Consider the following 27,370-nt stretch of genomic DNA (forward strand, 5'->3'; position numbering starts at 1 on the left):
CTGGCACTATTGTATAAGCTGTGTGCGCAAGTTTATAGAATTAGGGGGTTAGTGGACTAAAGATAGTGAAAGTTTAAACAACTGACGTTGTTTTTCTAGTACATTTTCACCTCTGTCCTTGCTTGTGCTCAACCATATAAATATGTGCATTTGATTCAACCAGAAAAGGAACCCAGCAATATTACATGCACCACAAAAGTACTGATAACCTATTTTATTTACCTTCAAAAACTCTTAAATGTGTTAAAAAAACACCCGAGTAGAAACCTTGAGGTAACTTAAGAGGATTCAGATTTTTATTTCATGCTTCTTAATATTTCTTTAAACGTGGTCATGAGTCTTGAAAATGTTATCGCAATGTATTTTTTCCCCCCACATTTTATCAGTTACATTAAGTTTGTTTTGTCAGTGGCCTGTTTAAACTTGTTTTCTGCATTAATACATAACATATAATAAAATAGATGAGCAGTACAGTTGGTGAACCATTTCTTCCTTATGCATAAATACTGTGAAACGTATCAGCTTACTTCACTGAGGGTGAGTTGAGATGGTTCTGCATTTCTTAAAATGACTGGTAAGTTGCATTTCACAGTTTGGGCAGTTCTCTTATTACAAAACTATCCTCAACATTTATGAAATCGGAAGTTTAGTCTTATTGGATAAAACTGGATTCTTTGCAGGCTATGATTGATTTTTTTTTTTTTTTTAAGTATTAAAACAGAATTTTTTAAAGATGGTAGTGTACAAGAATTTTGTCTTAGCACATAGAGAATGCCCTCTTGGTCATATCTCAGAAAAGGAACATCTAGCCTATAAGCTTTACGCAAAATCACCTTTGGATAATTGTCATGTTAGTCATTTTTTAAGCTATCACAACCTGCAAAATGCAGACTTATAGTTAAAAAAGTTAGTGTAATAAACCTTAGATGTTTATTAACCATTCTTTTTATTTCATAGGTAGACTGAATTAACATAATCAAATAATGGTTCTGGGTTTCTTTAAAGTGCATTTCACTTCTGTTTAGTACCCATGACTGAGGGAGAAATTTTTTGTTTTGCCTTTTGAATTTCCAAAGGTGATAACATTGCTTCCATTACTATGGCTAATAATAATGTATGCAATCAATAGATAACAGGCAAACCTAACTTTATTTGAAAAAATAGATTATATGGAACACTAAGAAAAAGAAGAGTATACAGTAAGTATGGAACATACTGTTTTAGAGATTGAGAACGCTGGGACAGGCAGACCACACAGATCCTACTGATTTATTTGGATTTAGCTCATGTCTTTCATTGGTAATGCCACACAAGTTACATTCAAGTACTGCAGGTATTTTCATGTCCCCAGAACATTTTTACCCTAATTTCCTCCATATTTTCTTTTTCCTTCCCTTTTCTTTCCCACACCTTTGATTTTATTGTAACCTTTCCTTATTGCAGTGTCTCGCAAATTTTCCAAAGCCGCAGCACACTAAACTGGGGGGCCATGGCTCGAGGGCATCCAGAAATGCGTGAATGTTGATGCGATGACATCTCACGCATGTGGGATGTCATCATGTTGACATCCACGCACTCACGAAGGCCTTCCAGATGGGGCTCTGAGCAGCCAGTTGGGGGGGGAGGAGGGGTGCTGGAAGAGAAGAGCCGCAGAGAGGAGGAGAGATGCCGGTTCACTGTCTACAGAATATGCCGGCACCTGTCCTCCTCCCTGGCCTTTCACGGCACAACCGGAATCTCGCTGCGGCACACACTTTGCGATGCACAGACTTGTTTTTTTCTTCATGTTTTGGTGATTTCTGTAGTGTCAGTGTCAGTGTTAGTCTATTCGTTTTTATCCCTTTGTATATTGTTACTATATTGTAAACCACTTGGATTTTAATCTTGGTTTTACATTGGCAGTATATCAAATAAATTGAACTTTTAACTTGACTTACATTTTTTTTTAGTTTGCATTTGAAGCAATGGAAGATTCATGACTTGCCCAAAGTCACAAGAAACATTTGGGCAATTTGAACCTTGCCTTTCCCGGTTCTCAACCTACTCCTTCATTGCTGATGACAATATGAATAGTTCTCTGGGTGGAATTCTTTTCATACTTTCCTTTTTTTTGTTTGTTTGTGTAATAGGCATATGGATGTTCTATAGGTTCCTTTTATTAATCTCCCTAGAAGAAGTAGGCTCACAGATTCCATCATGCCCTGCAATGTGTAAATACTGTAACACAGATCTCGCACACTGTGAGCAAGTGTCCTCTTTATCAGGTAAGCCCATCTCTAGCCAAATCTTTCTGATGCCATTATTTAGAGCAGTGGTGTGCACAACCTCTCCCTGTCCTCAACCTGGTTGGGTTTTCAGGACTTATTTTACCTATTTTCTCATTTCTAACCCATCTATTATTTAGGTTTGTTACAATAAAACATACGTAATTAAAAACAGTTAATACCACAAACGCAATCTGCTCTATATCCTACTGCTTAACATTTCCATATCAATATTTTCCATTAGAAATGCCTGATAAAATGCTTCTTAAATGTGGACAGCGCTATAATCATATGTAATTTCTCTGTTAACTTGCTCATAAAAGAAGGCCTACAGTGGATAAAGCAGCAGCATTTATGACTGCATAATGTATTTAGATAAACAGGCTAATGAAAGTACTTTGAGCTAGATGCACTAAAAATGGTCCCATTAGAAACCGGCTCTCAGCCATGCTCAGAGCTGGTTTGGGGAAGCCCGAACAGCTGAGCAGCAGGGGAAGCCCCAAACCAGCCTCCTGCCACTCAGCTCTTTGGGTCGTTTTTCTTTATTTTTTTTTTTTTTAAATGGCACAGATGTGTGTGTTACACACACACACACAATATCTGTCCCATTAAAAAAAAGGCAAGTTGAGCTTCCCTACCCCCTGATGACCAAAAATAGAGGCAAGATGGATGCGCATTTCCTCCTGCTGCTGAAAACCCCCACCCACTGAGCACAACCAACCTCCCACCCCTAGCCAGGATCTCCTTCCTGACTACCCATCCTTACAAAAAAAAAAAAAAAATGGCTCAGCTCCTTCGGCTCTCCATACACCCCCTGAACTACCCCCATACCTCTAAGTACAGATGACAGCAGGAGGGATGCCTAGATCCTCCTGTGCACAAGCCTGCCACTTCAAAATCATGGGCCTTCCCTTTCCCAGTGCACCCTGGGATGCACAGGGAGGGGCCTAAAGCCCAGATTGGCTCAGACACTTAAGGCCCCTCTCAGGGGGTATCTGAGCCAATCAAGGCTTTAGGTCTCCTGCCCGGTGCATCCTGAGATTCACTGGGAGGAGCCAAAGACCCTGATTGGCTCAGACACCCAAGGCCCCTCCAGTCAAACTGGTTTAGCGACCATTGGTACACAATCAAAGTGTTTAGTGCATGTAGGCCTTTGTCTCATCAGATCTCAATGCTTGCAGTGGGCAATAAATTTACAAACTCTGTGTCATGTGTAATGGCACTAATCCAGTCAAGCCTTTAAAAACAAGTCAACAGTTTATAAGAAATCTTTATTAAAGAGAAAATGCCAATGTACAGTACAAATCAGGCAAAACAATATTTTCAACAGACAACTAAAAATGTTACCCCCCCAAAAAAAATCTCCATAAACAAAACAGTACAAAGGTATCAAGTGGAACTAAAGAGAGTGCAATATAGAATGTGTACTTCCCCTTACTAAAAAAAATTGAAAACATCAGCCGCCCTCCCCCACACCCGCCCAACTTTGCCAAGCTCAAGAGTCCAGATGTGCAACTGAAACAAAGAACAAAAATAAAAGCTACCAGGGGGATCATGGTAAAAGCCAACGGCATTGCTATGAGGGATTCCCAAGGAGAAGCAAAAGTAAATAAGCCCCTCACGATGCAAGAAGTCCATGAAAATCTACAAAGCTCCGACTCCCTTATGGTGAAGTATCCCCTAACTTGTTCAGAACCTGACGACGGGCTCTTGGAGACAAAAACTATGGGCTCCTTTTACAAAGGTGCGCTAGTGATTTTAGCGCTCGCTAGCCGCTACCGTTTCCTTTTAAGCAGGCGGTAATTTTTCAACTAGCGCGCTAATCTTCTGTGTGCGCTAAAAACGCTAGCACACCTTAGTAAAAGGAGCCCTATAAGTATGAGTCCCAGATGGATAAGAAGAGTTTCCTCTTTTTATAGTTCGTCCTTGCATCCTGCATCTCCCAGGCAATCAGTCTAGCCACTCTCCATGCCCAATAGAAGTCAACAATTTAAAACAAATTCTGTAATGTAAAGGGAGCCAATGGAGAGATTTCAACAGTAGGATGATATGATCAAACTGATTGATCCCCACAACCAACCTTGCTGCCGCATTCTGTATAATCTGCAAGGATGTACACTATACTTGTGACAACCAAGATATAAACCTTTTCAATAATCTAACATTGACAATACTAAACTGTGCACCGCTGTTTGAAAATCAATTAGAGAACATATGTGTAGCCATATGAACATGCACAGCATATATTATGGGTGCATGTGTTTTCAATGACTGGTTGTTTTTTTCATCATTAGTGCTGTGGGCTTTCTGAAGCCCTGGTTGTAGCAGCCCTAGTAATCGGAGATGCCTATGTTGACTGTTTTAAGATTTGGAGTAGCTGCACCTGGAGAGATAGGGAGTTCAAAGGAAGTTCACAGTGTGCAGACCTGCTGGTACCAGTAAAACTGGTATAGACCCTGGTCAAGGGGGTTTCTAGAAGCAAAGCATGAAGCCCTTGGATTTTCTAGTGGGGTGGTATAGTGACAGTGGCTACACCCCCAGAGGGGATTTAAGACTTGTTTTTGGTGCCGAAAAGTGTCTTTGGATTTTCTTCTTCCGATTGACCATTGCACTTGTTAAGTACTTGAAAGATTGTACATAAGTTGGATTTATCAGAAATTTGAAAAAAAAAAAAAGCAAAAACATTCAAGTAGAGAGCCTCTTTCACCAACCTGAAGGAGAAGAGTTTTGGATTTTAATTATATAAGTTTTTAATTTGTTTTGTTCGTTATTTCCATAATGTTACGTTTTTGTAGAAACTTCCTGCAATTCAGGAAGTTGCTTAAAACCTACCTATTTTTCAAGCTTTTTTTTTTTTTTTAGTGAATACATAACAGTGGTTTGAATTAGGTTTGAACAGGTAAATGGTTTATTAAAGTGAGGAACGATGGTACTCAAGAACAGTTTGAATGTATTCATATTGTGACTATGCAAATAGACTATTGTAACTCTGTATTTTCCTTTGCTTAATGTATATCTCTTATTTGTGATTTTATTCTATATGGTAACTTTTTTTATTTTGTAACTTTATTAGATATGGAAACTTGTAAACCGCCCCTGGATAAAGGCAGATTAAAAATGTTTTAAATAAAATAAATATAGGCCCATCTGAATATAAGTCAAGATAACATTTTTTCCCCTAACAAAGGGAGGAAAAAGTTAACTCAAATATAAGACGAGGGTTTATATTCAAGCATTCCTCCCCCATAGTGACTGGCATTTCTCTCCCTCTTCCTTGTCTCTGCTCTTCCTCCTCCCACAGTGACTGGCATCTCTCTCTCTCCTCCCTTGGTGATTAGAACTTTCAGTGCTGATCTTTACGCATTCCTATCAAATAACTCTCCCTATCTTCGCGGCCAGCAACCAGTAAAGCCTTCACCTCCTCAGAACCCAAAATCTCAGCTTCTAGTCAAGTATATATACAGTAGTTGTCATTGTAATCCATCTTGTGCAGAGCATACTTAAATTATTGAGTAGCAGGTTCATTTTGGAGTGAACAAATTGAGAAGAAAACTTATATCCAGCTGTTCTAAAGTAAGCATAAATGCATTGCTGTCTCTATGGTTCAACAAAAGTGCTTTACGTATTATGGTGACAGGTCAAAAGCGCGCGATGACAAAGGCGCGACGACAACCCAGCGCAGACAACTGAGCGCAAGGCGGAAGCGAGCCAAAGAAAAACAGTATTTTAAAGGGCTCCGACAGGGGGCGTGGGGGGGACCCCCCCCCACTTTACTTAACAGAGATCGCACCGGTGTTGTGGGAGGTTTGGGGGGGTTGTAACACCCCACATTATACTGAAAACTTCACTTTTTCCCTAAAAAAGAGGGAAAAAGTTAAGTTTCCAGTAAATGAGGGGGGTTACAACCCTCCAAACCCTCCACAACGCCGGCATGATTTCTATTAAGTAAAGTGGGGGGGTTCCCCACCAACACCCCCCGTCGGAGCCCCTTAAAATACTGTTTTTCTTTGGCGCGCTTCCGCCTTGTACTCCGTTGTCTGTGCTGGGTTGTCGGCGCGCCTTTGTCGTGGCGCGCTTTTGTCTGTGAACCACGTATTATATTCAAGAGCATCATTTTTGCTCTGGTTGAGATCAGTGTATAATTCTCTTTTCATGGTTGCATATTTATTTTGATTCTCTTTAGTTTTATCGAGCTTGCCAAACTTGGCAGAACGAATATTGCTGCGCGATGGGAATCTCAGCTTCATACCTCCAGGTTCCTTTCAGAACTTCTCCCGTCTCCAGTTGCTGTCTGTAACAGGTTTTATGATTTCTTCCCTTACAAATCAAACTTTTGTCAGAAAGGATGGTGGGAACACACTGATATCCCTGGATCTCAGCAGGAATCACTTGTTTAGCTGTGGTGTGGATGCATCTGCTTTCGTAGGGCTTGGGATGCTAAAAGAACTCTTCCTTTCCCAGAATGCTTTGGATACTTTGAAAAAGTCTTGGTGGTTGGACATGAGTTTACTGGAAAAACTGGACATAGGCTCTAATAAGGTCACTTACCTTCCTCCCAGGATATTTCAATACTTAACTCAGTTGAATGAACTGATTGTAGCTAACAACTTTATACAATATCTTATTACAGATGCATTTTATGGCCTGGTTTCTTTGACAAAGCTGAATTTAACAAATAATGAAATCATCTTTATTAGTGAGGATGCTTTTCAACCTTTACAGAAATTAGAAGAACTTAGATTATGTCAAAACAGGCTGGTGACCCTCTCCAGCATATCAGATTCAGTGATTTCATTATTTCTGAATGAGAACCCGTGGAACTGCAGTTGCAAACTGGTAAGGATGCTGCTGTCCATGAAGAAGAAAGTTCAGAATCCCACGGAACTGCTCTGTGAAAGCCCAGAGAACGTGAAAAAACAACAGCTGCTGAAGATTGAGCCAGAAGTCTGTATCTTTACACTTCCAGAGAAGGATTTCTCATCCCCAAGCACCATCAACACGCACTCAGTCTATGGCTTCATAGGTAATATAAATGATACTGATGTTAAAACCAAGATGATTTTTTTTTTTCTTTCTTTCTACATATCTATATTGACACAATGGGATAGGCAGGAAATACAGTTGCAAATAGCACTAATAAATGGGGGCGGGGGAGGAAATATTGTAGTTCTTTAATTGTTTCTATTTTCCGGGTCTTGTCGCATCTAGGTAGGTAGAACTGACGTTTCAGCCATCATGCTTGACTTTCTTCAGTGTTACCCTGAAGAAAGTCACATTATGATGGCTGAAACGTCAGTTCTACCTACCCAGACGTGTCGAGACCCAGAAAACAGCAACAATCATGATGCCAGCCATGGAAGCCTAAGAGAACATTATATAACATAACATAATTATATTTATGTATCACGGTACCTCTCGGTTCTACCTACCCAGCTTGATCATCGTGCATATCTTTAAAGGCTTGTGGCATTATGGAATAGTACAGAACAATCTGATACATGAAAATCAAATTGATTAATGAATAGACGCAACATAGAAACATCAAGTGCGAATTATATTGGAATTGCACAAGGATTTTTTAATGAGTTGGATGAACTGGTGGGCTCTGGGTGTGTGATAGATGTATGAAATGTGATTTAAGTGATTTATATGACTTATTTTAGTATTAATATTTAAGAATAAAATGGTGCAATAATTTGTATAATAGCTTTTTTGTATTTTGTAATATTAATGAATATGTATGAAATGGATTTGCATGCACTGCCTCCTTGAGATGAAAATCTATTTCATGCATATTTATTGTGGATATCCTGAAAACTTGGCTTGCCTGTGGCTCTCGAGGACCGAAATTGCCTACCCCTTGGCTAGATAGATGATGTTACAGTAATCCAAGGAATTTAGAACCAATGAGTGTACCAAAAGTCTGAAAGCAGAGAAATCAAAATATGATCTGATTGTTCGAAGCTTCCATAGCACAAAGTAACTTTTTCTAACCAAAGAATTAATTTGAGCATCTAGTGATAAATTTCAATCTAAATAGATCCCTAAGATTTTTATAACTGGTGGTAAAGGATAAATAATCCCATTCACTTTTAAAGTATCCTCTTTAATCTTATTAGATGGTGAGGCTAGACAAAATTTTGTTGTATCTGGATTAAGTTTTAATTTAAATCTCTCATCCATATGTCTACTGTCTGAATTATAGAAGATATAAATTGTAAAGTATCCTTTGAAAAAGATGAAACAGAAACGATTATATCATCCACATAGCAGTAAAGTTTAATCCTAAGGGAGGCTAACCCAGGGCATTCTCAAAACTAAAATCTGCCTTTAATGTGCTCACTAAACTGGTCCCAGCCGGTTTAGCGTTCATGTGTTTTAGTGGCAGATTATCAAAATGGCTTACCGAGGTCTTTTCTGAGTTCTTTAGCAGTCTCCGATACTGCCATGCAAATGTAGTACAACAATGTTATTAATATTAAAATGATCACTCCGAGCGATTCTCTATAATCGCCGAGTGATTATCTAACCTTGTTGTGCTACATTTGCAATAAAAATTTGCTGACAGGTCTAAGCTGCTGTTGCCTTACTTTCTGATCAGTGCCTGAGCACTGATTGGCTCAGGCATTGACAGAAAGGTAAGGTTTGACAGCTCAGATCCCCCCCTCCGCCATGCAAGTTATAATATCCCCCCCAAAACAAACCCCACCAAATTGAAGATCGGCAGGAGAGATGCCCACTCTCTCCAGCTGCATCACACAGTCATCAGACACAGCTAATCCCCCACCCCCAAGCAAATTAAAGTAATAATTAAAAAAATAAAAAATTGAAGATTGGCATCTCTCCCACTGCCAGGGCTGTGTTGCTTAATGATGGGAGAGAGTGGACATCTCTCCCACTGTCAGGTGGAGGGTTGCTTGACTTTGGCAGCTCAATTTTTTTTTTTTTTTTTGAGGGGGGCGTTTATTCTGCACATGTGCCCATCGCTATCACTAGTGATGGCCACATACAAATTTAGTGAATCTTCGCTACTCTCCGCCAACCTCATTTGCATGAGCATTTTTGGGAGAATGACTCACTTTTTAAAATCGTTACTATAACAGCTGCGACAGTGACCTGTCAGTTTTTAATGCAAATTTTTGAGAATATAGTCCCTAGTTCCTAGGAGAAAGTGGGAAACTTCTATATTTATTTATTTTTATTTATTTATGTATTCAATTTTCTATACCGTTCTCCCAGGGGAGCTCAGAACGGTTTACATGCATTTATTCAGGTATTCAAGCAGTTTTCCCTCTCTGTCCCGGTGGGCTCACAATCTATCTAACATACCTGGGGCAATGGGGGGATTAAGTGACTTGCCCAGGGTCACAAGGAGCAGCGGGGGTTTGAACCCACCACCTCAGTGTGCTGAGGCTGTAGCTTTAACCATTGCACCACACTCTTGAAGGGATTTGACATCTATCAGTCAGATAAGGTTGTATACTAACATGTATGCAAATTCATTTAAGTGAATTGTGCAGTGTTTTTTTTTTTGTCTGTTTTAATTACCAGTTGAGTCAATCCTCAAAACCAGGTGAATGCTATTTTGACTGTGTGCACATACATTCCTCTCTTGCAGGTGGACTTTTCTTCACTTTAATGATCTGGTTGATTGTCTACTTAATTACAAAGCACTGGAGACCCAATAAGGGAACTACGAGCCCCATAGCACATGAAGACTCAAAATGCAATTTAAAGGCAGAAACCTCCATGGTGCAAAAATCTACAAGTGCTCTTTTGGCTTCTCAGTGTCCCACTAAGTGTAATCCTTGGAAAATGCAAACTGATTTTTTTCAGTCAGAACGTGAAACAAATTCTTTGGAGAAACCAACCATTGAACCTTTTAGCCAGACATCAAAGGATACTGAAGTTCATCCTACAGCTGCCTTGTCAAGACAACCTTTGAATTCAACAGTGGTCGCATGGGATCCCCTTGATAAAATGTCCAAAGTGCCAGAGGAAAGCAGGCCAGCTGATCAGAATTTCTGTCACTTTGCGGGCACATTTCAAAGTCTGGATGAAGAGGCAGAGAAGGTGGAAGTAATTCCCAAATGTGCCAGTGCACCAAGCTTGCTTCCTACACTTGATGACCTTAAAATGTTACCTCCCCCATCCTTGTTCTTCATGGCCAAAGTGCCTAAGAGTGTCTCCAGAAAAGAATGGCTTCCTTTTATGGTAGATCCAGAAATTTCACAAAAGACAGACTTGTGCCCAGTCGTTCAGGATCTGAGAGACTTCCCTGCATCTGACTTGAGAGCCAGGGCTGAGCAGATGTCTCCAAAAAGTGGTGTAGGTTTCTTTGTTAACCCTTTCAGTGATGAAAAAGCAATGAACCTTATGAAAATGATGGATACCGAGCCTGGTAAGGAAAAAGAATGGCTGTTATTTTTAGCCTGCTTTCCTGTAATTGGCATATAAGGAACTGTATAATTAAATGTGTGTGTGTGCACCTGCACTCCCCTCCTTTCCTTCAACCTCTCAAAAGCTTTAGGCCGAAGCACGTTACAAGGCTTCAAAGAAGGTTAGGATAGGTTCCTAGAGGATAAAGGAATTGAGGGGTACAGATAGGAGTAGAGGTAGGTTATAGGGATAGTCTGGGACCAATGCTCAGGCAATGGGCCTGATGGGCCGCCGCGGGAGCGGACCGCTGGGCGAGATGGACCTCTGGTCTGCCTCAGCCGAGGCAACTTCTTATGTTCTTATGTTTAGTGCTAAGTGTCTACTCTACTTTAAAATTTCTTTACATGTCATCTGAGGATCCTGAGAGTTTTTTTTAATTCTGCAGGTAGCATGTACATATCAATCCTAGAAAACGAACCCTATTGGTTCTGCATGCAATGTCTTCTTTGACTGTAGCATTTATGCTGAAAAAATTCATACTTGTGCTGTTTTTGCATGAAAATACAGTACATAGCTTTTAATGATTTTCTAAGATTATGCTACTGTGTCAAAGGCTTTAACTCCATATTGCATAAATGGTGACCTTTTGGGCCAAATTCTCCAAACGGCATTCTGAAGTTAGGCCTCAGTAGGCATACCTATGGCCATCTAATGAACCAACCGGGACACAAATTTTTTTTAAAAATGCAGGCACCATTCTTAGACAGGGTATCCAGGCTGGTGCGAGCAATAGGCAGAAGTTGCTCGTGCTAGCGAAGATCTACAGAGGTATGGGGTGGGGGAAGGGATAGCGCAGGCGGGATGGAGAGGTGCCAGTGCCTCCACTGACATGGCACCCAGGGCGTTTCTTACCCCCCGCCCCCCACTTACTACACCACTGATAATACACCAACATTCATGAAGTCATTTGAGTTCAAATTGGGCACTTGGTACTCCTTGTTTCTCCCTTATCACTTCAATGAACAGATTTATTTATTTATTTAAATTATTTACCATATTTTTCGCTCCATAAGACACACTTTTTTCACCTCTAAAAAGGGGGTGGAAAAGTGAGTGAGTGCGTCGTATGGAGCGAATACACCTCACCCCACCCCCTGGTACCTTTTTTTAAACTGGCAGTGGTCCAGTGCAGTTTCCAGCTGCACGGCTGCCTTTCTCATCGCAGAGCGGCACACAACATAGGAGCACAACCTTTGCACTTCCTGCCTGGTCCCACGCTGTTCCGCGATTGGCTGAGGTCAGTTCTCGATTACTGACCTCAGCCAATTACGGAGTGGCGCGGGACCAGGTAGGAAGCTCAAAGGTCGCACTCCTGCGTTGTGCGACGCTCAGCAACGAGAAAGTCAGCCGTCTAGCAGGAGACTGCATTGGACCACTGTCAGTTAAAAAAGGTACCAGGGGGCTGTGGGCTTCCCAGCACCAGACCACCAAACGCACTTATGTGTAGAGGAGGAAAAACCAAGAAAAAAAATTTCTGAACCAAATTTTTTTTTCTTGGGTTTTCCTCCTCTACACATAGGTGCTTCTTATGGTCAGGTGTGTCTTATAGACTGAAAAATACAGTATATTACGCATATCCTACAATTCTATGCGGATTGCAAATTATTCAGGTACTCAAGCATTTTTCCCTATCTGTCCTGGCGGGCTCACACTCAATCTAATGTACCTGAGCTACCGGGGGATTAAGTGACTTGCCTAGGGTCACAAGGAGCAGTGCTGGATTTGAACCCACAACCCCAGGGTGCTGGGGCTGTAGTAACCACTGCAGCACACACTCCCCAATGCCACCACATGCGTTTTCTTCGACTTAGATTTATTAAGGCTTCAGCCAAGACTGTATACTGTAATAAGAACATAAGAATTGCTGCTGCTGGGTCAGACCAGTGGTCCATCGTGCCCAGCAGGAACTTGTCTAGCTTTGTCTTGAATCCCTGGTGTTTTCCCCTATAACAGCCTCCAGAAGAGCGTTCCAGGTTTTACCACTCTCTGGGTGAAGAAGAACTTCCTTATGTTTAAACGGAATCTATCCCTTTTTAACTTTAGAGAGTGCCCTCTCGTTCTCCCTATCTTGGAGAGGATGAGCAACCTGTCTTTATCTACTAAGTCTATTCTCTTCATTATATTGAATGTTTTGATCATGTCCCCTCTCAGTCTCCTCTTTTCAAGGGAGAAGAGGCCCAGTTTCTCTAATCTCTCACTGTACGGCAACTCCTCCAGCCCCTTAACCATTTTAGTCACTCTTTCTTCTCTGGACCCTTTCGAGTAGTACTGTGTCCTTCTTCATGTACGGCGACCAGTGCTGGATGCAATATTCCAGGTGAGGGCGTACAATGGCCCAGTACAGTGGCATGATAACCTTGTCCGATCTGTTTGTGATCCCCTTCTTAATCATTCCTAGCATTCTGTTTGTCCTTTTTGCTGCCGCATCGCATTGCGCAGACAGCTTCATTGACTTGTCAACCAGTACTCCCAAGTCTCTTTCCTGGGGGGGGGGGGTCTCCAAGTACTGCACTTGACATCCTGTATTTGTGTATAAGATTTTTGTTACCGACATGCATCACCTTACACTTATCCACGTTAAACCTCATTTGCCATGTTGCGTCCCATTTCTCGAGAGTGTGTATGTCACTTTGCAGGTCTTCACAATCCTCCTGCATCTTCATTACTCTGAATAGCTTTGTATGTTGAAGAGCATGGGTCCAAGCACCGAACCCTACGGCACTCCACTCGTGACGCTTTTCCAGTCTGAGTATTGTCCATTTACTCCCACTTTTTGTTTCCTATCTGCCAGCCAGTTTTTAATCCATGTGAGTATTTCGCCCTCAGCCAAAGAAATCAACCAAACTTGTTTGCCATGATTTACTGTGGTAAAACACCATGTTGCCTTGAATCTTATATCCCCACCGGGTTCTAGGAAGTTCACTATGATTTTCTTCAGCAGCATCTCCAGCACTTTTCCAACCCCTAAGTAAGACTTACCAGTGTGTAGTTTCCTACTTCTCTGTCATTACTTTGTGAAGCAGGAACACTTCTACTCTTTTCCAATTTTGTAGATAAGGAAGCGCTTTATTAAAATTTTATATTTGTTTTCTTTAAAAAAACTGTCCTGTTTCTTTCTTTTATGTTAAAAGCTTCCTAAAATTTTGTTCATATTAATTTCATGATAAAAAAATCAGCCCTGTGTCGTCACCAAAACTTGAATACGTCTCCTGAATCCTCCATTACCATAGGTCCCTTCCTTTCCCAACCATTTTACTTATCTGACCATTTTGCAGAACAATAGCAATCCCTAGCTGCTCCTACCCCACAAGTGCTGTAGTGGAAAATAGCCAGTGCTGTTTTGGAGTACAACCATGCAAAATAATAATTTGTCCTTGATTGTCTGGTACATTTTTCTTTTTCATGTTTAATCTGTGATCTTGAATGAAAGTGCTGGTGCTCAAAAACAAGGTTATCCTAGTAGAGTAGGTAAGGATTAGTACTGCCCGATTCATGATTCGAATCGGTTCACCGATTCACTTCGGGTGAATCGATTTGAATCTATCTAAACACCAAAATATCGGCTTCCGAATTCGGACCCTCCCCCTCGCCCCCTAAAGCAGGAGTGGCAGCGCTGCTCTTGCTGGCCGGCCGCTGCCACACCTGCTTTAGAGGGTGAGAAGGGAGAGTCAGTCGGGAAGTGCTGCTGTCCAGCTTCCCCCCCCCCGGTGTCCGGTCCCCCCCCCGGCATCCGGTTCCCCCCCTGTCGCCCGATTTCACATCCGGGTGTCCGGATTCCCCCTGGCCTCTCCGCACCGTTTACCTCATAGATGAATCCTGCAGAGCAGATCGCGGTACTAGCGTCTTTGCAAACTGCTTCGAGGCTGTTTCCTCCGCTGCGATCCTGCCTCTGATGTCAGAGGAGGGGCTGGACCGCAGCAAAGGAAACAGCTCAAAGCAGACGCTAGTACTGCGATCTGCTCTGCAGGCTTCACCTATAAGGTAAACGGTGCGGGGAGGCCAGGGGGAACACGGAGGCCTTCCCGGGGGTGGGGGTAGGTGCGCAGTCCTTCGGGTGGGATAGGTCTTCAGGGGGACAGGTCAGGGGGGTGCAGGCCTTCAGGGGGGGTGCAGGCCTTCAGGGGAGGGACAGGCCTTTAAGGGGGGACAGGCCAGGGATGGTGGCATAGGCCTTCAGGGGGGATAGGCAGGCCTTCGGTGGGATAAGCCTTTAAGGGGGGGAACAGGCCTTTAAGGGGGGAACATGCCTTTAAGGGGGGGACTGGCCTTTAAGGGCGGGACTGGCCTTTAAGGGGGGGACAGACCTTCAAAGGGGGGACAGGCCAGGGATGGTGGCATAGGCCTTCAGGGGGGACAAGCCTTTAAGGGGGGGGGGACAAGCCTTTCAGGGGGGCAGGCCTTCAGGGGTGGAGTGCCCTGGTGTAGAAGTACACAGAGGAAGGGAAGGGGGGGGTTTCAAACAGACGTGCATATGCCGGACTTTGGGGGGGAAAAAATAATGGGTCTAAAAATAGAGGAGAGGGAGAGAGATGATGGACAATGGGATTTAGGAGGGAAGGAACAGAAAGGGAATGAAGTTGGACACAAGGGATGGTGTGGAGGGGAGATAGAGATACTGGATAGGAGGGTAGTTGGGAAAAGAAAGGGAGAGATGGTGGACCCTGGGGTGGTGGGGAAGGAGGGAGAGATGCTGGATGAAAGGGTAGTTAAGAAAAGGTGGATCTGTGGATGGAGACGAAAAAAAAGAAAGATGCCAGACCTCCGGGGGAGGGAAGGGAAACGGAAGAGGAGGGTGGAGATAGTAGATGGATAGTTAGCACGGAGAAAGAAGAAAGAAGGAGGCCCTGGCAAGCAAGTTATCGGAAGACAACCAGAGCCTGGGACCAACAAGATTTGAATAATGATCAGACAACAAAAGGTAGAAAAACTAATTTTATTTTCTGTTTTGTGATTACAATATGTCAGATTTGAAATGTGTATCCTGCCAGAGCTGGTGTTAGACCACAACTGTGAGCTAGAATTTAACATAGAGAGGAAGTCTTTTTTGTTTTGTTTATTTTGTTTATACCACAGCGCCAGTGTGGTTAGGAGAAGGCAAAGGGGGTGAAGAGGCTATAAAATAAACCCACCAAGATGTTTGAAAAAAACACCCAATTAGGCAGGAAAATCGAATCAAATTGAAAAACCAATTCAAAAGGCTGAATCGAATCGAAATTTTTTTTCCTGAAGCACTAGTAAGGATCACGAGAGAAAATAGTGTGCCACTCATTCAGTAGCTCAGTCCCTGAAAGCATCTGCAGAACTCAGCAGGAAGCCTAAGCAAGCAGCACTCTTACCTGCTAGCGCCAAATCTGCCATCATTGTCATATGGAAAAAAACAATGGCGTTAGGGAAGGATGACAACCCCCTCCCTTCTCCCTCCCCCCTGCACTTTTCTTTTTCGGTTCATCCTGTTCCCTATCCCTTACTCCAGGGGTGGGCAATAGGTCGATTGCGATCGACCAGTAGCTCGCCAAGGCAAAGTGAGTCGATCATCCAGGACTCACTTTGCCTTGGTGATCTATCGGGCCGATCAATCTTCCTCTCCCCGACGTCAATTCTGCTGTCGGAGAGGAAGTTCGGGCCAGCCAATCGCTGCCTGGCTGGGCGGAACTTCCTCTCTGACGGCAGAATTGACGAAGCAGAGAGAGCATGGGGCGTCGGCGGCGTCGGGGCCTGTTATCCATTGGTGGCGTTTGGGTCCTTTTCCCCGATGGCAGCGGCAGTGGCAGTGGTTTGGGGAAGGGCAGGGAGAAAGAAAGAAAGAAAGGGGGCAGGCAGGGAGACAGAAGGAAAGAAGAGAAACAGAAAAAAAGAAAGGGGGCATGAAGAGAGAAAGAAAGAAAGGTCAGGGAGAGAGGAAGAAAAAGTTGGGGGAGGGAATGAGGTGTGTAGTAGAGGAAGCAAACAGGCTGAAAGAAAGATTGGATGCACAGTCAGAAGAAGAAAGTGCAACCAGAGACTCATGAAATCACCAGACAAGGTAGGAAAAATGATTTTATTTTAAATTTAGTGATCAAAATGTGTCTGAATTTATATCTGCTGTCTATATTTTACAATATGGTCCCCTTTTACTAAACCGCAATAGTGGTTTTTAGTGTAGGGAGGCTATGAGCGTCGAGAGCAGCGCTGGGCATTCAGCGCAGCTCTCTGCGCTAAAAAATTCTATTGTGGTTTAGTAAAAAGGGAGGGGGTGGGTATTTGTCTATTTTTGTATGGTTGTTACTGAGGTGACAGTGCATAGAGTCATCTGCTTTGACCTCTTTGAAAAAAACCCCGGAATAGGAATGATAATTAACAATTCTATGCGTCCAGTGTGCATTGTGTTTTTTTAAAATTTTATTGTTGGTAGATCATTTTGACTTGGTCATTTTAAAAGTAGTTCACGAGTCAAAAAAGTATGGGCACCCCTGCCCTACTCTAATTGGCATTTTTCTCTCTCCCTTCACATCTCCTACTGATGTTCTGTGGTGTCCCTAGTAATAGCATACAGGGCTGGGGCCCAACCTTTATTAGCTATTGCCTGCGTGAAACAACCTTGTGCTTCCTGCATTCCATCCCTCCTCCTCCCATCCATATCAAAAGCCTGAAGAAATCAGGAGAGGGAGGGGTGAGATTTGATCCAAGTATGGAACAGAAAACTCCTCCTTCTCCTTAATCCAATCCCTTTTCTGTTATTTCCAGTGGTTGGTGCAAAGGTAAAATGGTGACAGTACTAACTACCATCTAATATGAGGGGGGGGGAAGCCATGGCAAAAATGTTCATATATAGGTTATTATGGAAATATATCTGTTGTAAGAGAAAATGGTAAATGGTATCTTTAAGTTTCAGGTACCCACACAAATATCTTGGAGCCTCTCAGCAGCAATCTTAAATATATCTTCCAAATACAAGAAATAGTGACAACCTACTTAGACCTAAAGACTTCTCGATTCAGCCACTTCATAAATTACTGCTTCTTAAATTTCCATTGGTTATGGAGATAAGAAGAATGCCAAATATAGTAATCTAATTTTATTTCCTCTATTTTCCAGGCTTGAAGTATTTTGAAACACAGCATGAGGAAAAAGCTGTAACATGCTCTGATGTCTCTTCACCTCCTTCAGACACCTTAGAAATTGCAACCTGTTATCCAAAAAGCATGATCCAAATGAATGCCAATAACAGAGATCTGGGTCAGAGAAGCAAAACCTGGAGTACTTTCTATGGTATCTCCAGTGAGCTAATAGAGAAACAAGGAGATGGAAAAGTATGTTTAAAGAAATTGGGGGTCAACTTTGTGTCTTCCACAAGAGAACAAGCCTTGATTAACAGTAAATATGAAGAAAATTTCCAAGGGGAAGAGTCGGTAGAGTCACTAAAGAATGACAAGACAACAGATTTATCTGATGAGGAATCCATCACTGAAAAGGAATTGGTAGAGTTCTTCTGTTCTAACGAACAATACTCCTCAAGCAGTAGTGAAAGTTATGATGAACAAGATGCAGAGGACCTAGAAGATGTAGATACCAACGCAACTCCAGTGACATCATCACAGTCGACACCTACCAAGTCGCAGAAGTCAAGAGGAACTCCAAAAGTTAGGGCCCCGCTCCACAAAGGTACTAAGATGTCTATATATGAAACAAAATTATCCAGCCCCTATTTGAGGCAAGAAAACACACAGCATAAGTCCATTTGTGAGGCTGACAAATTCGACAAAGAGAGACTTCGACATAGAAAACTCAGAAACAGGAAAAGTAAACAAGTATTTTCATTACCCAGTGATAGACTAACAAAGCGATTTTGGAAATACCACAAAAACTGTTGTGATGAGTACAAACCATGTGCGACTGCTAAGAAAGTGTTGAAACATATAAAGATGGCAAAGCCACAGCAATTAGGCAATGAATCCACCCAGAGCCCACCTTCTGACTTTGATCTTCTCGAAGGTAATGACAGGCTTACGATTAATCTTTTAGCCAGACTCTCTCAGCAAATGGAGAGGAAAAGAGCCAAGTCGTCACCTTGGAAATAGTTCATGATTGGTTTATTGTGCTAATAGTATGTTTTGGATAATTATATGGTTTATTATACTATGAGCTACAGAAGTGTAATTACCATATTTAGTTCTCTTGAATACATAAAAATAAAGGTCAACAAAAAAAGATAAATAATACTTTTCCTGTTTGTCCACCTTAATACATCTTTGACTTATCTTTGAGAGCTATACTCCATTCCTTCGGTCAGGAAAAACATAAATTCACTTGATCTGACCCAAGGAAGGGAGTGTAAGTATTCAAAACTATTCAGCAATATATTAAATTAGTCCAATGAAGCTCAATGAAAATTTTTTTAGGTTAATCTAAGTTTTACCATTTTATTTTGACAAACAGGGCTTAAAGCAATTTTGCTCACCATCTCAATCAAACTATGTCAAATTTTCATTAGCCTGGCTAAAAAAAAAAAAGCAGAATTTCTGTTCCCTGTTCAAAGGGACAGCATGTAAATGGGGAGAAGCAAGTGGTGAAATAATTCTGTAGACTTTTCCTCCTTTACAGAGGAATATATTTGATGAATCTATTTTTTCTTCCATTAGCATAGTTCTTAAACTTCTTTTGCCCTGTGATTTGCCAAAGCATCAAGGTGTGATATAGAAGGGAGGGTGCATTTGTTACTTCTAGTGGAAAGAAAACAGAGAACTACTTAGCAAAAAAAATCAGTGGCGGCCATAACGCTTAAAACATCTGTATTCACTGTTTATAATATCAAACCTCAAATCATAGCAATTTAGGGGCAAGACTCATTTTGAAGGCTTCTGGGTTTACTTGATGCCCTACAAATAGAATATTTTGCATGTCTTGGTTTTGAATGCAAAATTAAGAAAATTGTAAAGAAATATGTAAAATGTTCCTGTTATCCTGGTTACAAAATTTGCAGCCCTTTATCCTATCTCATATTTAAACAAAATCTTGCAGACCAAAATACTACTCTGGCTTTGCCATCCAAGTCCATAAATGGCAAAGATGACAGCTTTAAACTGCAAAAAAAAGCATTAAATGACAAGACCTGTATCAGCATCCCCAGACCAGCAATGCGTTTAGCTCACGGAGGATTTCTCAACCCTGGAAAGCAACCAAATGACAAGAGTATTTTGTGTGCTGCACCACGTTTCATAAAAGTTAAACCAGCTCCACAGGATGACTTGCCTGAAAACCACCCGGGCTCTGGAGATCTCACAGTTCGTGTTCAATATGGTTTACTTGAAAGCTCTATGGCAAGGCAATTGATAAATGTTTGTGATGTCTTCGGTGAGCTCCCTTCCACTACGGGAAATAAAAGAACAAGTCTTTGCACTACTTCAGAGTACAGGCCTACAAAACCTAGTTCAGATGTCTTCCTGACATCAAGTATCTGTGCTGATGCAAACTCAATTGACAGTGGAGAAGGAAGGACTAGTAAGATCCCAGATACTTCAAACGCAGATTCACCTGTAAAGGCCGGCCTACAACTTAGCAAAGTAGCATTTTCCGAAACTGCTACAAATGTGGATGGAATCTCTTTAGCTTGTAGCTCCAATGACAATGTTTTTCTGAAAGTCAGAGAACCGCCAGAGTACTCAAAATGCATACATGGTGTATGCATAGACTCAACCAGATTGCCACCTCAGCAACACTGGTGAGATATTTAAACTCTCCCATTCCTTTCCAGCCTTACTTTTCCATTGCTATAAGTTTTAATTCGTCTTACTTGATATTATTATTTCCAATATTTCTGTTGCCTTGTCTTTTAATCCTGTAAACCGTTTTGAGCTGTAAGGCTTATGCAGTATATAAATTTTAAAAAAAAAAAATTATGTTGGGGGGCGCTAGCGAGCACCACGCGAGATGGCTGCCTAACTTCATAGCTCCGGCGCGAATCCGTCTCTGAATCGAGATCAACATACTTTACTGGGTTTATTTCCCTACCTCTTCGCTGCCTCTGTTTAGGGGAATCATGGCTGCATCGAAGGCTGGAAAAAAAAGAAGCATCGAGCCTCCATCGCCCTCCAAAACGCCCTCTAAACTCGACGAGGACACAGCGACGACCATTTTGGAGGAAATGCGGGCGTTGCGTGCCTTAATGAGCGAGATGAAAGGCGATCTCGACGAAATTAAAACTGAATTTCAATCATTCAAATCCGAACTCACCGACCTAAACCACCGTATGGACACTGTTGAACATCAATCTGCTGTGCATGCTGAAAATATTAAGTTGTTACAGCGCCAAGCCAAGCGCATTACACAGCTTGAAATGGAAATGGCCGACAGCAACGATCGCGCGCGGCGTAACAACTTTCGGGTTCTTGGCCTACCTGAGGCTCGGGAGGGTCGAGACCTCATTAAGTTCCTGGAAACAACTTTGCCCAAGATTCTGGATTTGAATTTTTCTCTCGCGTTTGAAATAGAACGCGCGCACCGGATACCCACTCACCAGCCATCAGATCCTGGCAGATATCCCAGACCTGTCATCATTAAGCTGCTCAGATATCCTCAAGTTATGACTATAATGCAACAAGCTCGCCTGAAAGCTCCTGTAAAATTTGAGGGTCACACTTTACTGTTCGTGCCTGACCTATGCAAACAAACAGCTAAAGCCAGAAAATTACTGTTAGAATGCAGACCCAAACTCAAGCAACTGGGAGCAAGGTTCGGCATGCTGTACCCAGCGAAGCTCCGGGTCACCTATAATAACTGCACTAAGGATTTTACAGCGCCGAACGAGCTCGCTGACTACCTGGAAAAAATTGCTCCCACCAGAATTGATGCCACCTGATGAGTATTATGCTGTTTTGCTGTATTTAACACTCTGTTTTCCTCCACAGCTTTGTTTACCTTATAAGATGAAGGGATTCCCCTATTATTGTACTTAATCTCAACTTTTATATGTTTTCTGTGTTGATAATTGTCACTCTGCAGCGCGCTGTAGAGCTATGATGGGGTCATCTCGAAGGGCTATCTGACCCTTGTTCCACTACTACATTGTGTTATGTTGTTCTTGTTGATATCTAATTTTATCTGCATACTGCATTCTCTATTAATGCTGCATTTTTCACCTATCTTTCTGATCTCAGGTGTAATTTTCTCACTTCTTTGTATTATGCGTTATGACTGTGATGCCTGTATTCAATACCATATTTACTATAGATCTCTGACCTTGTTCATGTCTCATCTGATTCACTCATATGCCACTTCGCTGTGTTACATTGAATGTTAAGGGCTTAAATAATCCTATCAAAAAGACCAAAATATGGAACTACCTTTCCAATTTCAACGCTGACATATTATTACAGGAGACTCATCTGGATGATATACATTCGAACTCCTTCTCTTTTCCCTGGGCACATCCTGTAATTTTCTCACCAGCCGTACATAAGAAAAATGGAGTGCTTTTGTTCATTCGCAAAAAACCAGACATTATTATATCTAGTCATCTATCTGACCTACGCTGGACACAGGTTCTGCTGGACATTGCTGGTTATAAAGTGCTTTTGTTAAATATATATGGTCCCAACCTGGATGACGTCCAATTCTACTTGGATTTAGCTGATATTCTCAATAGTCACAGAGACTGTCACTTTCTTTTAGGGGGTGATTTTAACGTTATCCAGGATTTGATTAAGGACAGGAGATCTGACACTATATATAAAAAATCCAAAAATTGGCACATGTTGCAGGATATTATATCTCAATTTCGCCTGGTAGACCCCTGGAGAATAACCCATATGGATGACTCTGACTTTACTTTCTACTCCTGTCCCCATAATTCTTACTCCCGAATAGATTATTTTTTGATCAGTCAATCTCTAGTAAAATATGTCGACTCGTCCGATATCAAAGAAATTAGCGTATCTGATCATGCTGCAGTATATTTGGATTTTCATAATTTTTGCAAACTTGTTCCTCACAAACAGTGGAGATTTAACACCTCTTTAACACAAGATGAAGATTTTAAAACATATATCTCTAAATCCATAGATGATTATTTTCTACACAACCTATCTTCACCCTGCACATGGCCTGTAATATGGGACGCTTTTAAAGCTTTCATTAGGGGAGCTATTATATCCTTTGCTGCCCATAAAAAAAAAGATCTCCCTGCTTGAAATGGAAAAATTAGAATCTGATATCAAACAGTTGGAACAGATTCATGCATCCTGTACCTCTGATATGCGTACACTCTCTAGACTTAGAGCCTTGAGATATTCCTACAATCGTCTTCTTAGTACAACTGCCGCTACTCAGATATTTGCTCAGCATGCTAAATATTATACTGAATCCAATAAATGTGGACATAGCCTAGCTAATTATCTAAAAGGCAGGTCTGACAAAACAAATATTGCTTGCATTCAAAATGAAAACGGGGAATTACTTAATGATCCTGCGCAGATTTTAGATCAATTCAGGGATTTTTATGCCAAACTATATACTACTGAAGTGCCTTTTCTCCCTAATATTGTACATTACTTAGACTCTTTACCTCATGACACTCTCACTGTTGATAGTGCGCGACAGTTGGACGTTGCTCTGGATGCTGACGAAATAGAACTTGCGATTGATTCCATGGCGAAATCCAAGGCTCCAGGACCTGATGGCCTACCGATCGAGTTCTACCTTTGTTTTCGTGATCAACTTATACCGCAAGGCACAGGCGGAATAGAAATCCCTAATGTAATGTAATGTAATGTAATATCTTCTCCTTCTTTACTTACCTGATCACCACAGGCGATATTTCTGGTACATTTACTGAAGCCAACATCATTGTGCTGTTGAAACCTAACAAGGATTCCAGTCAAGTTCAAAACTATAGACCACTATCACTCATCAATACAGATGCCAAGCTATTTGCTAAAGTGCTAGCTATGAGATTGCAACCTGTACTGCCTCAGATAATCAAACCTGAACAGAACGGATTTATGCCTGGCAGAATGTCCTGTGTTAACACTCGTATTTTTACGAACATCATCTCCAAAGCAGAATCTGTTTCAGTACCCATAGTGGCAATGAGTTTGGACGCAGAGAAGGCCTTTGATAGGGTGGAGTGGCCTTTTCTGTTTGCTACTTTAAAATGGTTTGGCATTCCTGACTCTTTTATTAAGATGATCTCTGTGTTGTACTCCGCCCCTTCAACTAAGATCTACACTAATGGATTGATATCTGCTAGCTTTCGACCAACCAGAGGGACTAGACAGGGCTGTCCTCTATCACCACTCCTTTTCAACATCGCTTTGGAGCCCTTCCTTATAGCTCTCCGTCATAACTCTAATATTATGGGCCTTCGATTTGACACTTTTGAAATTAAAATCTCTGCTTACGCGGATGATGTTCTACTCTATGCCACCTCTGACTCTATTCCTCATATATTGAATACTATTACAGCTTACTCTGAGGTTTCCGGATACAAGCTCAATCATTCAAAGACTGAAATCATGGCTTTAAATGCTCCGGAACTTCATGAGTCTATTAACAAGATGGGACTATGTTGGGCAGGTCGTAAACTGAAATATCTGGGGATATACTTTGGACCAACTTTGGAAGAGACTGTGGAGTACAATACTGACTTTATAATGTCATCTGTCACTGCCTTAACAACCAAGTGGTCTCCATTACGTCTCTCTTGGTGGGGTCGCTTAGAGACTATCAAAATGATGATCACACCTGTCATTAACTATGTTCTCAATATGCTGCCAATCTACTTGAAGACATCTTCTTATAAGAAAATTGAGGCCTTACTTGTACAGTTTCTATGGAATAAAACTACTCCTCGAATAAGTTTACAAAAGTTAAAAAGAGAAAAATCTGAAGGTGGAGTTCGATTCCCTAGTTTCTATGATTATCATACCTCGTTCTTACTTCGCCAGGGCTCTTATTGGCTTCACCATACTCATATGATTTCTTATCCTACTTGGGTTAACTTTGAGAAATCATATGTAGACAATTCTGACTTACAGTGTTTTGCTTTTACAGGTACTACACATACTGCTAACCCCTTTGATATACTCAATTCAACCAAAACTGCTTTGAGAGAGCTTGATTCCCTTTTAGCTATTAATTGGAACAACTCCAACTTGACATACTTATGGAACAACCCAAAAATACTTATTCAAAAGAAACCGATAAATTGGCCTTTGTGGAGAGCTGCTGGTATATGGTTCATAAGTCAACTTTTTGATACCGAAGGATGAATTTCCTTTAATCTTCTTTCATCTACTTATGATCTACCTTCCTCGAACCTGTTCCGATGGATGCAAATTTGCCACACTATTAAGGACCACTATAACATCAAATCTCCTTCAAGCGATATACCCTCCATTTTGACGCTCAGTGAATTTATTATGAATAAGCCTAGAGGACAGTCCGCCCTTTGGTACAAAACCCTGTTATCTTACAAATTTACTTCAAAATTGGGATTAATTGATGTATGGACTACTGATACTGGACTTCAACTAGACAATAACATATGGCAGAAGATCTGGATTGATTCACTGAACACACTGCATTCCTCTTCTATCACGCAGTCCATGTTCTTTCTGCTCCATTGTGCATTCTGGACTCCTTATAAACTGTCCAAACTCCCCAACAGTAACAATAACCGTTGTTGGTCCTGCGCATCCACTGTTGGTACTCTAGACCACATGATCTTTCATTGTGCTTCCATTCGCTCCTTTTGGGAACAGTTGTGGAAGACTATTATGGAAATATTTGATATTAATGAAAACCTTTCACTTGCTATTGTCATATATGGAAATTATGGGCTGATATCACCTCTTGATGTCTCATATGCTAGATTACTGAAATGTCTTTTACTTATCGCTCTTAAACTCATTCTAGCTAATTGGAAAAACGCTGACAATCTTACTTATAACTTATGGTGGCACAATGTATGCCTAACCATGAAATATGAAAGGTGTTTTGCAGAAAAACGTGGTCATCTGCATATTCATGAAAAGAGATGGGCTCCTGTAACATCATATTGTGCAATGTACTAATTGCTTTATTTTTGAATTTCTCTGTATATCTTACTGTATATTCTTATGTTTGTTTTATCTTGCAGTCATACCGTTTTTGCGGTTTACACATTTCAGATGCTATAGTATTGCAGCATTCAGATATCTGTTTTGGACTTATGCAGATTGTTGTTGTTTGTGTTCTTGTTATCTATGAATCACTTATGTACTTGATTTTATTGTACTTTTCTTATATAAAATCAATAAAAATATTGAACATTAAAAAAAAAAATTGTTATGTTATAATATGAATTATGACCACGAGGTTCCCAATCTAAGATCTAGGAAGCATGCAAGCATTTTGAGTTATCACAGTGACAAGATGTTGGCGCAGGAAAAGAAGGAAGATCAGCCAAAAAAAGTGGGCAACATACTTCAAATGTGCTGATGGCAAAGGAATTGGTGTTCAGAAAGCATAGTGGAGAAGTGTCACATGGCAGTCTCATTGAGAATAATTCTGTTTTGACCTCAAGTAGCTGCTCTAATAAACTGTCTGTTACATATGTTTGTAATGCTACAAATTACCCTTGTAATAAATATGATCTAGGCAAAATCAGTGTCAACCAATTGGATGAGCTTGAAAATTCCAGATCACCGATAGAAACTGAAACCTTTCCATATAAATTTGCTATGCTAGAACAACAAAATTTAAGGTATGTTATACAAAATGAGAGAAACCAGATTAAAGATGGAAAATGTGTTAATTCCAAATGTGGAGAGTATCTTATTGATAGCAAAGATCAAATATATTTGTCAGAGGACCACTGTGACAGAAGAAGAGGCCTTGAGCACTTAAAATTTGACAAGTCAGAGATGAATGAAAATTCTAAACAGTTAGAGCAAAAGTGTGAATCTCTCTTTCAAAAGGATAGATATGTCCACTCTTCAGTTTTTAGGGTACCAGTTGGGGAGTACACCTTTGAAGGAGTTTCACCCTAATGAATACTCCAACATTCTACCTCCCATTACAGAGTCAGAAAAGAGCAAAATGAAAACATTCCCTTCTGCAAATGTATTAGAAATCAAGTCTAAGATGCTCCCAGGTTACCTCTTTAAGTCTGAAGAGGTTACCATGGAATCAGTAATGTAGCTAAAATGGCCTACATAAATTCACTTTATAAAGTAAAACCCCCCAAGAAAATTGGTACATGACTTCATTCAAAAATTGGATGACGTTTTACCATAAATAAGTGAATTAAGTGTTCTTTCTAATCTACATTTTTGTAAGATTGCTGAAGAAGTGACTGTGAGCATGAAAAATGAAGAAAGGGTTAAGCAGTTTCAAGACCATGAAGATGGAGAACAGTTTCACAAAGGTACAGGAAATGCTCCCCCTAAGCCTATCTCATCGAGCAACAGTGAATACTATAAATCTCCCACTAGACAAGAATTAAATGCAGATAGTGAGCTGTCCTTCATTAACATACTGTGTAGCTTAAATAAGTCTTTGGAACTTTCTGGAAATCAAGCAAATTGGACAAAAGGTCAGTGTGTTGATTGAAAGGGTCTGCTTCTGTCAAAGACAAGTTTCTAAAGGAACTGAGAGAGACACCACTGCTGCCAAGAATGACTCAGTGCCCTGAAAGGACTATTCTCTTAGAA

At 41.1% G+C, this 27,370-nt stretch overlaps 1 protein-coding gene across 4 annotated transcripts; it reads left to right on the plus strand.

Annotated features, from left to right (window-relative positions):
* Nucleotides 1-520: 520 nt before the first annotated feature.
* On the plus strand, nt 521-22,168 carry LOC117368066. Of its 4 annotated transcripts, XM_033961349.1 has the most exons (6): nt 524-574; nt 2,130-2,264; nt 6,448-7,287; nt 9,883-10,665; nt 17,778-18,674; nt 22,055-22,168. In XM_033961349.1, the coding sequence occupies exons 1-6, from the start codon at nt 568-570 to the stop codon at nt 22,069-22,071; spliced, it is 2,679 nt and encodes an 892-aa protein (XP_033817240.1). In that variant the 5' UTR covers nt 524-567; the 3' UTR covers nt 22,072-22,168. The 4 variants fall into 4 exon arrangements, with proteins under 4 accessions (XP_033817241.1, XP_033817240.1, XP_033817238.1 ...); XM_033961347.1 differs by lacking the exon at nt 22,055-22,168 and having other exon boundaries at nt 17,778-18,793; XM_033961348.1 differs by lacking the exons at nt 524-574; nt 22,055-22,168 and adding an exon at nt 909-1,076 and having other exon boundaries at nt 17,778-18,793.
* Nucleotides 22,169-27,370: the final 5,202 nt, after the last annotated feature.

The sequence above is a fragment of the Geotrypetes seraphini genome, chromosome 10 (genome assembly GCF_902459505.1).
Source record: "Geotrypetes seraphini chromosome 10, aGeoSer1.1, whole genome shotgun sequence".
NCBI classification, from domain to species: domain Eukaryota; kingdom Metazoa; phylum Chordata; class Amphibia; order Gymnophiona; family Dermophiidae; genus Geotrypetes; species Geotrypetes seraphini.